The 13,887-nt window shown below is 50.6% G+C and overlaps 1 protein-coding gene across 14 annotated transcripts in view; it reads right to left on the bottom strand.

Moving 5' to 3' along the window:
* The window catches only part of STK33 (serine/threonine kinase 33), a 111,396-nt gene that overhangs the window by 29,864 nt on the left and 67,645 nt on the right, over positions 1 to 13,887 (bottom strand). For all 14 annotated transcript variants that reach the window (XM_088482781.1, XM_088482782.1, XM_088482785.1 and 11 more), the window contains 2 exons: positions 12,220 to 12,336; positions 484 to 597 (listed from right to left, as the gene is read on the bottom strand). In XM_088482781.1, coding sequence (XP_088338907.1) covers positions 484 to 597; positions 12,220 to 12,336 — 231 coding nt within the window. The remainder of the gene's footprint in view (positions 1 to 483; positions 598 to 12,219; positions 12,337 to 13,887) is intronic.

Raw genomic sequence — 13,887 nt, 5'->3', positions numbered from 1 at the left:
AACAAGTACATGGTTGTATTCTCTTCGCTTCTTATTGTATGTTGTTAACTGCGGTCTGAAACTGATCACTAAGAGATATTAGGGCAGTCACCTTCCAACTGCACTAACAGGCCCTGGGGAAGCTGGCTATTCATGCCAAGGTGCCAATCATCCAACTGGCCTTCAATTCATGTGTTTAGCCATAATGGTCTCTGATGCAGCCCGAGGACCAGTAGCAGGGCCGGCATTAGATATATCAGTCCTTACAATAGTCCCACCCACCATTGGTGAGAGGAAAGAGGTTACACCGGGGGGGGGCTATGGGGCTATTCAGGCACTAGATTAGATTTGTATAGATGCCCCTGAGTCTGTGCCCTGCAGGGAGGAGATTACACAGCTGCACTGTAACACTTAGTCATGGAGACCGCTCACTACCAGCCGCTATAAAATACCAATGAAGCTTTATACAATAAATACCGTACAATCATCTATTTATTTTTTTACCTTTTCTCGATTAACTTTTTTAATTGCCCATTTCTTGCCGGTATCCTTGTGAGTGGCTTCGTTCACCACTCCGAAGCTCCCTTGCCCCAGTTTCTTGCCAAAGGTGTAAATTTGCTGAAACATAAATGTAATATCAGCAATGCAGTTACAAAGAGAAGTAACATTGTATCAGGTTCTATTTACAATGGAAAGGATACAGGAGCATTATATACTCTCTAACATACAGCACTATGTTCTGGGATTATTTGCTCAGGTGTGGCGATTGATGGAAATACAGATCTGTCTTATATACAAACACTTTTGTGGAAGGCTGAGAGTTTGCTCGGACGAGCCTGGGTACTGGGGGGACTGGCCACAGGAGGGGCCACGGCTGTGCCACGTCCTGGTGTACATTGCTTTGGGCACGGTTGTGGACCAATACAGATGCCTGGTAAATTTGTGCCCCTCCCCCTGTGTGTGGCCCTCTGTGGCCCCTTCTGCTTCCAACTTCACTCTTCTCCCTTCCCTGCTCCAGCCCTCTAAACGAAAGACTGATAATCAAGTCAAGTACCCCGGAACCAGGGTTGCATAAAATTGGATTTTTAAAAAGAAAAAATCAAAAAATGATTTATTTGATTTAAATAGCTTTTTTCATTACATTTTTTTTTTTTTTTAAATAAACGTTTAAGAATTTAAAACGTTTACTTAAAGAAACATTTTAATAAAAAAAAAATCATATTTAAATCCAAAAAAACTGATTTAAATCAAATAAATCAGTTTTAAATTTTTTACATTTGTTTTTTAAATCCAATTTTATGCAACCCTGCCAGGAACCTATTTAAAAGTATTCACAGACGTGCCCTCATACATCACGCCATGCCGTGGCGTGACTTGGTGCAACTTTTTACCTTCAAATGAGGCTTATTCGCAGAGCATTGTGAATAATGCAGCATGCTTATGTTCTATGTGTGACTGCCAATGTATCTGCATGCGAAACGATACGTTACTGTATCAGCGGCTGTAACACTGTAACGTAGCGTTTCATATGCAGATACACCCGCAGTCACACATAGAACATAAGCATGCTGCATATCATTTTAATCAGCAGAAGCTGCTTGTGCTATTCACACCGCTGTGCCAATAAGATGCATTTCAAGGTAAAAAGTCTCACTAAAAGACGCTCGGTGCTATGAGTCACACGGAGCTCCTGCTTTATGTCGCGTGACTTGTAGCACACAGAGGATAGATGTATGTGGACACATCTGTATACTTAGAAAGAGCTTTATAATGTAATTAATTAAATAAAATGGCTAAGCATTAAAAATAAATGGTGTTTTATAACCTTTAAGGAAAATTTTGGTACTTCTACATAAGGACACAAATCTTGATATCCTCAAAACCTGAACTGCCATATATTGTTTCTACTTCAGGGTCCATAGGGGTCCACAGGGTGACCTTGGGGGTATAGCTGGATCCTGGATCCTCGGGCACCACGGAGTTAAAGCTTTTAGCTGCTCCCAGGATGCACTTGGGTCCATCCTCCCCTATACCCCGCCCCCGAGCCACAGGCACCTCAGTTTAAGATGGTGCCCGGCCGGAGTCGGGTCACCCTGCGGGGGGGCTGCAGGAGCAGCCCCATAAAGCTTTTTATTTAACTAGGTTAAATTTATTTATTTTTTTTACTTTAGTTTTGTTCTCCAGAGCGGCAGCGATGGGCTGTCTGTACAGACGCCCACGCTGCCGCTCCTTCTCCCTGCTGGCGCCACGACGCCAGCACTGAACTGGGGATCGCGGCGGGGGAAGCCAGAGTCTGTACTAGCCGGACTCAGGTTTCCCCCGGGACTGCTGTCGGAGACGCCGGGGAGATCAAGGTAAGCCGGTGCGCGGGTTCCTTTTAAATGCAGTCCCATGCCCCCGGTCTAGGGGACAGACCGGGGGTGCTAGCGGTGGCGGCGGGCCCCCCCTCCAGCGGAGGCATACCCCACCAGACCACTAGACCACCAGGGTAAATAAACGGCAAGCGGGATGCCGGCAACCCGGGGGTTAAATTTGCTAGCCAGGGGAGGAAGCCTTCCCTGTCTAGCGGCTCCTCCCCTCAGCTCAGCGCGCCTTTCAGCTAGTAGTCTGGCGTCGCTGAGCTGCAGATTCCTCGGCCACTCCTCCTCTGAGGTCTCCATAGCCATTTCCTCCAAGTGGCAGCGCAGATCTTCAGGGAGCACGCGGACCGGTCCCCCTGTGTACCTCTCCCCTGCAAAAGGACAGTGTACACAGCACTATAGCCCTCCCAGACACTGAATCTGGGAGGTTGATTGTAGTGGAAAGGTGCAGTGAGTATATCTTCCTGCATGGTATGTGACTTTTGCTAGTGCTGCCTGTCTGTTTCTTTTTTCTACTTACTGTCAGCCTATACCTATCCCTTTCCTTCTCCTACAAGCCCTACAGGTGTGCGGGGGAAGGGTGTTTCTACTGACATAGATCACGTATTTGTGAGGTCCGTCACATACAGTTGTGTGCTACACACGGGTGAGTGCGCACGTTTTCTACCTAAGTCATGTCTGAGGAGGAGATTGAGCACTCTGGGGCTCCGGTATTGTTCTCCTGCAGGCGCTGTTCTGCAGGAGTGGATAGGGAGGATTTGTCACAGGACGGCCTGTGCGGACGGTGCCAGGCGCTCCCTGGTATGTCTAAACCTCCTATGTCGCAGGAGCCACCATGGACGATGTTCTCCCAGGTGCTGGTGTCCATCGCGGACCGTCTGTCGGTCCCGACTGCCGCCCCTACTAGGGCGTTGCCCCAGCCTGCCATCCCCCATTCCCCGGGTGTCCCACAATTATTGCAGACTCCCCCGGGTTCTCAGCCTGTTGGTCCCTATGCGGGGTTGCCAATGTATATACAGTCCACCCCTGTGGCGCAGCAGGCTGTGGTGCCGTTTCAGGCTCCTGGGGCAGCTCCTCCACCCTGGGTGGATGCGCTTTCCCACACTGTCCAAGATTTGGCGACAGCATCTTCGGCTTTTCAGTCGATGTTGCGCAGTGACGTGCCCTCCAGGGTGTCTAAACGCACAGTTATGGCGCAGGCTGCGCACTTTTCGGACTCTGAGGGGTCCTCGGATGATGGTGAGGTGCAGGATGACTCAGCCTCAGATGCCTCAGTCCAGGAGGTAGACACTAAGTCTTCCATCAATGTGCGGGCTCTGGTTAGGGCGTTGCGGGCCATTCTTCTGATTGAGGATGAGGCACCCGCTCCCAAGTCGAGGTATCCTAGTTTTAAAAAAGCTATGGTTCCTTCTGCAGCGTTCCCCTTGTCTGATCAGTTGACTGATCACATGGCGGTGGCCTGGCAGACGCCCAGTAAGCGATTCCTGCCACAGAAACGCTTGGCGTCCAATTATCCATTTCCAGAAGCGCATTGTAAGAAATGGGAAACTCCGCCTGCGGTCGATTCCCATGTAACACGCCTCATCAGGAGTGCTACTTTGCCATTGCCGTCTATATCCTCGCTGAAGGATCCTACGGACAGGAAGGTGGAGACTTGTCTAAAGTCTATTTATTCTCTCTCAGGGGCTGTAGCCCGGCCGTCCATGGCCATCTCCTGGGTGGCCAAGGCCATTGAGAGGTGGGCCAACGCCTTGGAGGACACGTTTACGGATGAAGCTCCGGATGTCCAGAGGGCGTTGTTAGGACAGATGAGAGATGCCGCCTCCTACATTGGAGAAGCATCTTTGGATGCTAGCCTGCTGACCTCTAGGGTTTCGGCGGCAGCAGTGTCTGCTCGCAGATCCTTGTGGTTGAGGTCTTGGAGAGCAGACGCGGATTCAAAGAAAGGCTTGGAGGCCTTACCTTTTAATGGAGAGTTACTATTTAGTCCGGACCTGGACAAAATAGTAGATTCCCTGGCAAAATCCAAGTCAGCCTTCCTCCCTTCAGCTGCTACACCTGCTAAGGTCCGGAGCTCGGCCTTTCGTTCCTTTCGGGTTCAGGGCAAGGCAAAGGGTCAGTCCTTCCCGAGGCAGTCAACACCCAAGACCGCCTCAAAGCCAAAGAAGCAAGCCTGGAGTGCTAGGCGCCCTTCTTCCAAGCAAGAAGATAAGCCTTCTGCGTGATGGGACGGGCCTCCCTCTGGGGGACCCCAGAGTGGGAGGCCGACTTCTTCAATTCGCCCAGTGCTGGCACAATACCACCACGGATGCCTGGGTGCGAGAAGTGGTCTCCCAGGGGTACGCCCTGTCTTTTCGGCACAGGCCGCCTCGCCAGTTTTTTTGGACAAGTTCTTCTCAGGACAAAACCAAGGCCTTGCAGGTTCAGGAAGCCATAGAGGCCTTGCTGACGGTGGGGGTCATTATACCCCTACCACAGTCTCAACGTGGGATGGGGTAATACTCCACGCTGTTTCTGGCGCAGAAACCCAATGGCTCTCATCGCCCCATCCTCAATTTGAAGTCCCTGAACAGGTTTCTCAGGGTTCCCAAATTCAGGATGGAAACTTTGCGTTCCATCATTCTGGCGATGGAACCGGGGGATTATATGGTCTCCCTGGATATCCAGGACGTCTACCTCCATGTGCCTATAGCAACATCGCACCATCGGTTTCTGCGGTGGTGCGATGTTGCTATAGGCACATGGAGGTAGGCGTCCTGGATATCCAGGGAGACCATATAATCCTCCGGTTCCAACGCCAGAATGATGGAACCGGGGGATTATATGGTCTCCCTGGATATCCAGGACGCCTACCTCCATGTGCCTATAGCAACATGGCACCAACGGTTTCTGCGGTTTGCTATTCTCCACAACCACTACCAATTCAGGGCTCTACCCTTTGGTCTCTCCACGGCACCAAGGGTATTTACCAAGGTGATGGCGGTCATGGCGGCTCACCTTCGGAGCCAGGGGATACGGTTGCTACCGTATCTAGACGACCTCCTCTTGCTGGTGAGCTCCCCAGAGGTACTGATCCAGCATCTCCACCTGACGGTCGCTTGTCTACAGGCGCACGGCTGGTTGATCAACTGGAAGAAGTCCTCCCTCATCCCATCACAGCGGATGGTTCATTTGGGGGCCCTGCTGGACTCTCGTCAGCAACGGATTTTTCTGACTCCAGAGAAGGTCTCCTCCTTACAGCTGCGGATTCACAGTTGTCTGAGCAGTGTCAGAGTGTCGGTGCACTCAGCAATGAGAGTTTTGGGGTCCATGGTGTCGGCATTCGACATGGTGGAGTTTGCCCAGATCCATTCCAGGCCCCTGCAGAGGCTGATTCTTTCGGAATGGAACGGATTGCCACACAGGATCCGCTTTCAGATGCTGGTGTTGTCCTCGGAGGTGCGTCTGTCCCTGGCCTGGTGGCTACAGACGGCTCATCTCCTCGAGGGGCGCCCCTTTTGGATCCCGGAATGGGTTCTGCTCACGACAGATGCCAGTCTCCGGGGTGGGGGGGGCGGTGACAGGCTCCTTGTCACTTCAGGGTCGTTGGAGGAAGAGATTCTTCCCATCAACATCCTGGAACTGCGGGCAGTATACAGAGCCCTGCAGTCGTCCGGCACCGCTCTTCACGGAAGGGCCGTTCAGGTGCAGTCAGACAACGCCACCACGGTGGCGTACATCAATCACCAGATAGGGACTCGCAGTCGAGCTGCGATGTCGGAGGTGTCCCGCGTCCTGGCTTGGGCGGAGCACTATCTTCCAGCTCTCTCGGCAGTCTTCATCCCGGGAGTCCTCAATTGGGAGGCAGACTTCCTCAGCCGTTACGACGTGCATCCCGGGGAATGGTCGCTTCATCCAGAGGTATTCCAACTACTTGTGGACAAGTTTTGGGCGGCCAGAGCTGGACCTGATGGCGTCCCGTCACAATCACAAGCTGCCTGTGTACGGGCCAAGGACAAGGGACGCAGGCGCAAGTCTGATAGATGTGCTGTCGGTGAGATGGCTGTTTCAACTGGCTTACTTGTTCCCTCCGATATCTCTGCTGCCTCGGGTCCTGCGCAAGTTCAAGCAGGACGGAGGCACACTGATCCTGGTGGCCCCAGCGTGGCCCAGAAGGCCGTGGTACTCCGATCTGCGGAGCCTGTCCATCGACGCTCCGTACCTCCTACCTCAACGGCGGGACCTGTTGTCTCAGGGGCCCTGTCTTCATCCGGATCTGGGTCGACTATCTTTGACGGCGGGGCTCTTGAGACAGCCGTCCTGAGGTTTCGGGGCTTTTCTAGCTCCGTTATTACCACCATGCTGAGGGCGCGCAAGCCTGCTTCCGCGAGGATCTATCACAGAGTGTGGCACACTTACTTTCAGTGGTGCGAGGCCAGAAAATATGATCCCCAGGTGTTCCGGGTTTCGCGTATTCTGGCTTTCCTTCAGTCGGGTTTGGACTTAGGATTACGTCTTTCCTCACTGAAGGTGCACGTGTCTGCTCTGTCGGTGTGGTTCCAGCGCAGGATTGCTGCTATGCCGGACGTACACACCTTTTTCCAGGGTGTTTTAAGAATCCAGCCTCCCTTTGTGCCACCTGTGGCCCCGTGGGATTTGGCGGTGGTTCTTCGGGCCTTACAGGGTCGCCTTTTGAGCCCTTGGAGTCAGTGGAGCTCAAGTGGCTAACTTTTAAGACTGTTTTCCTCTTGGCAATTGCTTCTGCCAGGAGGGTTTCAGATTTGGGGGCGCTTTCTTGTCGTCCCCCTTTTCTGATTTTTCATCAGGACAGAGCGGTGCTTCGCACTCGTCCTGATTTCCTGCCTAAGGTGGTTTCCAGGTTCCACATTAATCATGAAATTGTTGTACCAGCCTTTCAGTCGCCTGATCTTTCGGCTGGGGAGACTTCCTTAGACGTTGTCCGTGCACTCCAGGTTTATGTGGACCGGACTAGTTCTGTGAGGAAGTCGGATTCTTTGTTTATCCTCTTTGGTTTTCACAAGAGGGGTTGGCCTGCCAACAAACAGACTCTAGCCCGTTGGCTTCGTTCTGTTATTATTGAGGCTTATATGCAGGAGGGTTTACCTGTTCCAGCCTCTGTTAAGGCTCATTCCACTCGGTCTGTGGGCCCTTCTTGGGCTGCTAGCCGTGGCGCCTCTGCTGTTCAGCTATGTAAGGCGGCCACCTGGTCTTCCATTCAGACCTTTTTGAGGTTCTATGCGTTTGACACCTTTGCCTCTCAGGATGCATCCTTTGGGCGCCGGGTTCTCCTATCAGCACAGGAGCGTCCCCGCCCTTAGTTGGACTGCTTTGGGACATCCCCAAGGTCACCCTGTGGACCCCTATGGACCCTGAAGAAGAAAACAAGAGATATGGTAAGAACTTACCTTTGTTTCTACGAAGTCCATAGGGTCCACAGGGCACCCGCCCTGACGCACCTGGCTTCATATGGGCTCTGTGACTGGTCACCGGTTTTCCGTCTCCCATTTCTGTGAGTATGGTTCTTATGTGTTCCAGTCTTCCTTCTCCCTGTTTCGTCTCCTCCTCCGGCCTGGGCTGCTTACCAACTGAGGTGCCTGTGGCTCAGGGGCGGGGATTAGGGGAGGATGGACCCAAGTGCATCCTGGGAGCAGCTAAAAGCTTTAACTCCGTGGTGCCCGAGGATCCAGGATCCAGCTATACCCCCAAGGTCACCCTGTGGACCCTATGGACTTCGTAGAAACAGAGATAACAAAAGGTAAGTTCTTACCATCTCTCTTGTTTTCCGTCCTCGCTTCACTGAAGATTAATAATAATTATTAATTATATTAATGGGGCGTGTTAAAAAAATAAAATAAAATAAAAAAATAAAAGGCCAATCCCTCTAAATTATAGAAACAGCATCAGTGCAAATGAACCTATGACGCAAGAGCAGATAAGGGTTATCCATGCCCCGAGAGGTACAGCAGGGTCATGGGGCAGCTATTCTGTGTGTCTATACAGCATGACACATTGCATGAAAGTTTACTGCCACAATCACTGGCACCATTTACCAACGCGGTCACCAACCGAGGCCGAGATGACCCACCACTGTCTGTGTGTGTGTGAGCAAGGAAAGACTCCATACAGATCATCATCGGTCATTTACAGGGTCCATGAACGGAACAATTGACAACGCAATGACAGCTGAACTTCTATTGTTATGTACTTATATTCCCCTCATCCTGTTACACCTGGGAAGTGTGTTGTGCTGTGTTACTGTGACAATTTCTGTAGACGGAGGACACACAATGGGCACCATCCTGTGAGTTATCACTACGTAGATGAGCCCTACGGCTCCTATCAGGGAATTAAACAATGGACTCAAACAGCCAACAAGTGTTTTACCAAATTCCACTCTGCACATAAACGTGGTCACAAATGATTCTAGATTAAATGAGCAATATTGTGAGAAGTGTTTTCACATATTTACAGTATGTCATCCATACAGGTCCATGTGTGGCTGTTAGTGATTTGTGTGTTAGACAAAATCACTGACAAAAAGGCAATTTAAACAAACGCGATCCACATTAAATAGGGCAGCACTTAGAACAATGGTGATTATCACTTAATCACACTAAACAGGCAAAAGAAAAAAAGTTTCAGTGCGCTCCCATTGGGAGCGCACTGAAACTTTTTTTCTTTTGCCTGTTTAGTAAAATCACTGACAAACCTACAGCCCATCATACATACAGATCCATAATACACACACCTGGCCATGTGGTGTCACTGATCTATGTATATAGCCACAGTCACTGACATACCTACAGCCCGTCATACATATAGATCCATAATACACACACCTGGCCATGTGGGGTCACTGATCTATGTATATAGCCACAGTCACTGACATACGTACAGCACATCATATATACATACAGATCCATAACACACACACCAGGCCATGTGCTGTCACTGATCTATGTATATAGCCACAGTCACTGACATACCTACAGCCCGTCATACATATAGATCCATAATACACACACCTGGCCATGTGGGGTCACTGATCTATGTATATAGCCACAGTCACTGACATACGTACAGCACATCATATATACATACAGATCCATAACACACACACCAGGCCATGTGCTGTCACTGATCTATGTATATAGCCACAGTCACTGACATACCTACAGCCCATCATACATACAGATCCATAACACACACACACCTGGCCATGTGGGTTCACTGATCCATGTATATAGCCACAGTCACTGACATACGTACAGCACATCATATATACATACAGATCCATAACACACACACCAGGCCATGTGCTGTCACTGATCTATGTATATAGCCACAGTCACTGACATACCTACAGCCCGTCATACATACAGATCAATAACACACACCTGGCCATGTGGTGTCACTGATCTATGTATATAGCCACAGTCACTGACATACCTACAGCCCGTCATACATACAGATCAATAACATACACCTGGCCATGTGGTGTCACTGATCTATGTATATAGACACAGTCACTGACATACCTACAGCCCGTCATACATATAGATCCATAACACACACACCTGGCCATGTGGTGTCACTGATCTATGTATATAGCCACAGTCACTGACATACCTACAGCCCGTCATACATACAGATCCATAATACACACACCTGGCCATGTGGTGTCACTGATCTATGTATATAGCCACAGTCACTGACATACCTACAGCCCATCATACATACAGATCCATAACACACACACCTGGCCATGTACTGTCACTGATCTATGTATATAGACACAGTCACTGACATACCTACAGCCCGTCATACATACAGATCCATAACACACACACCTGGCCATGTGTGGTCACTGATCTATGTATATAGCCACAGTCACTGACATACCTACAGCCCGTCATACATACATATCCATAACACACACACACCTGGCCATGTACTGTCACTGATCTATGTATATAGACACAGTCACTGACATACCTACAGCCCGTCATACATATAGATGATCCATAACACACACACACCTGGCCATGTGGGGTCACTGATCTATGTATATAGCCACAGTCACTGACATACGTACAGCCCGTCATACATACAGATCCATAACACACACACCTGGCCATGTGGTGTCACTGATCTATGTATATAGACACAGTCACTGACATACCTACAGCCCGTCATACATATAGATCCATAACACACACACCTGGCCATGTGGTGTCACTGATCTATGTATATAGCCACAGTCACTGACATACCTACAGCCCGTCATACATACAGATCCATAACACACACACCTGGCCATGTGGTGTCACTGATCTATGTATATAGCCACAGTCACTGACATACCTACAGCCTGTCATAGATACAGATCCATAACACACACACCTGGCCATGTGGGGTCACTGATCTATGTATATAGCCACAGTCACTGACATACCTACAGTCCATCATACATACAGATCTATAACACACACACAGACTGTGTTAATAAACAAATCAAGCAAATGCAGTGAACTAATACTGATAGACACATGCTGGGGACGAATGCAGGTTTCATGAGGGGTGCAGGGTGGCACAGAGAGGGCATGGCGAGAGGACAGAGCTTGGCGGGGAGGAAGTGGTGGCCATGGAGAGGGCAGAGCTGGGCGGGGAGGAAGTGGGCACAGAGAGAGGGCAGAGCTGGGCAGGGAGGAAGTGGTGGGGACAGAGAGAGGGCAGAGCTGGGCGGGGAGGAAGTGGTGGGCACAGAGAGAGGACAGAGCTGGGCGGGGAGGAAGTGGTGGGCACAGAAAGAGGACAGAGCTGGACGGGGAGGAAGTGGTGGGCACGGAGAGAGGACAGAGCTGGGCGGGGAGGAAGTGGTGGGCACGGAGAGAGGACAGAGCTGGGCGGGGAGGAAGTGGTGGGCACAGAGAGAGAGGACAGAGCTGGGCAGGGAGGTAGTGGTGGGCACAGAGAGAGGACCAGGCGGGGCGGGGAGGAAGTGGTGGGCACGGGGAGAGGACAGAGCTGGGCGGGGAGGGTGGTGGGCACAGAGAGGGCAGAGCTGGGTGGGGAGGAAGTGGTGGGCACAGAGAGGGCAGAGCTGGGTGGGGAGGAAGTGGTGGGCACATAGAGGGCAGAGCTGGGTGGGGAGGGTGGTGGGCACAGAGAGGGCAGAGCTGGGTGGGGAGGAAGTGGTGGGCACAGAGAGGGCAGAGCTGGATGGGGAGGGTGGTGGGCACAGAGAGGGCAGAGCTGGGTGGGGAGGAAGTGGTGGGCACAGAGAGGGAAGAGCTGGACGGGGAGGAAGTGGTGGGCACAGAGAGGGAAGAGCTGGACGGGGAGGAAGTGGTGGGCACAGAGAGGGCAGAGCTGGGTGGGGAGGAAGTGGTGGGCACAGAGAGGGAAGAGCTGGACGGGGAGGAAGTGGTACTTTTGTGGCCATTTGGGACAGGTTAGACAGGTGAAAAACAAGGAGACTGGGGAAACATTAATAAGGGAGTCTAACAAACCGCTCCAAATGTAATAGGAAACAATGAGGAGGGGCTGGAATATCGGCCTCTCCCACAATTTATGTGTGAGATAATTGCAGGGGAACCACAGATGACTGATGTCTATAACAGGAGCTGTGAACGTGTCCAAACACAAATGTAAACTTCAGTGTAATAATAAAGCTGCCCAGTATATGTGGGTCACATACAAAAGCAGCCGGTATTTACCCTGCATGCAATATGAATAAGTGTATAATAACTGCGCCCCCTGCATTGCAGCATGGTTTGTTCCAGATAAAAAGTTACTCGTTTTTTTTTTTTTTTTTCGCTTTGCTCCCAACACAGAATGAGGCCCAACGTGACCATCTGAGGGGGACATCACATTATACCTGAATTGCAGCTTCGTCATCCATCCGTGTGTGCGGAACTTTGTTCTCTGCGCTACTGCTGCGTGGCCATTGCGACGCCATCTTCCTACAAGCATCTCGTCCGTCTGGGTTCAGCATCTTAAACAAAACAGCAATGGTGGCATTAACGCTCTGCGACTGGGACATGCTGAGGGGAAATCACCACACTGCAGCGCTGAGACCATGATCTGATCAGCGGGAAAGGTTTATGGGGCAGCTCATAGGGGTACGATTTCTTCCTGTACCCTACACCAGCGTGAGCCTTGGTGCTACAGATCTGTCCGAATGATTTCTGCGTACACATAACACTATATATCCTGCAATTCCTCCAGTACACATACGACACTCGCCCACAAAAAAACGCTCAGCCTACGTGCAAATGCCCCAGTTTACACCCAATCAGCCGACACTGAAGATCTGCATGACTCTGGGCTGCCCGCCAGGCTCGCACACTCTCAAAGTCTGTCTGCAAAGTGGAGTTGTGTGCTACTCTGAATCAGAATCAATGTTTGGCGCACTGGTAAACTAAGAGGGGATTGTCATACACACGGGATCACCAAACACCTCCCGCCCATAGTTACTGTGAGGAGCACTGCTAAACTAAGAAGAGGGGATTGTCATACACACAGGATCACCAAACACCTCCCACCCATAGTTACTGCGAGGAGCACTGCTAAACTAAGAAGAGGGGATTGTCATACACACGGGATCACCATACACCTCCCACCCATAGTTACTGCGAGGAGCACTGCTAAACTAAGAAGAGGGGATTGTCATACACACGGGATCACCATACACCTCCCACCCATAGTTACTGTGAGGAGCACTGCTAAACAAAGAAAAGGGGATGGTCATCCACACTGGATCACCAAACACTTCCCACCCATAGTTACTGTGAGCACTGCTAAACTAAGAAGAGGGGATGGTCATACACATAGGATCATGAAACACTTCCACCCATAGTTACTGTGAGGAGCAGTGCTAAACTAAGAGGGGATGGTCATACACACGGGATCACCAAATACCTCCCATCCATAGTTACTGTGAGGAGCAGTGCTAAACTAAGAAGAGGGGATTGTCATACACACAGGATCATCAAATGGGATGTAGTCGGCATCCCGGTGTGCGGGATGCTGACGGTCTAAACACCGGCTCCGAAATCCCGACACGTCGGGATCCCGGCACCAGTATCCCAACTGCCGGCATGCTGAAGGTAAGTATCGGGGTGTTAGGGTGCGGGATAAGGCACTAGGGGGAGGGTTAGGGTAGGGGTAGGAAAACACTTACCTTTCTTCCCTATGAGTGTCGGGATTCTGGCTGTCGGTATGCCACTGTCTTTATTCTGACCAGCGGCATCCCGACAGCCGGGATTTCATACTCAACCCCATCAAACACCTCCACACATAGTTACTGTGAGGAGCACTGCTAAACTAAGAAGTGGGGATTGTCATACACACTGGATCAAACACCCCCATCCATAGTTACTGTGAGAAGCAATACTAAACTAAGATAGGGTTTCATACACACGGGATCATCAAACACTTGTGCCCACAGTTACTATAAGCACTGCTAAACTAAGAAGAGGGGATTGTCATACACACAGGATCATCAAACACCTCTTCCCATAATCACTGTGAGGAGCACTGCTAA

Source organism: Taudactylus pleione, unplaced genomic scaffold (assembly GCF_031769625.1).
Source record: "Taudactylus pleione unplaced genomic scaffold, aTauple2 ptg000295l, whole genome shotgun sequence".
Lineage (NCBI taxonomy): Eukaryota > Metazoa > Chordata > Amphibia > Anura > Myobatrachidae > Taudactylus > Taudactylus pleione.
The sequence above is the reverse complement of the archived record's forward strand: the minus strand, read 5'-3'. Positions and strand labels throughout refer to the sequence as shown.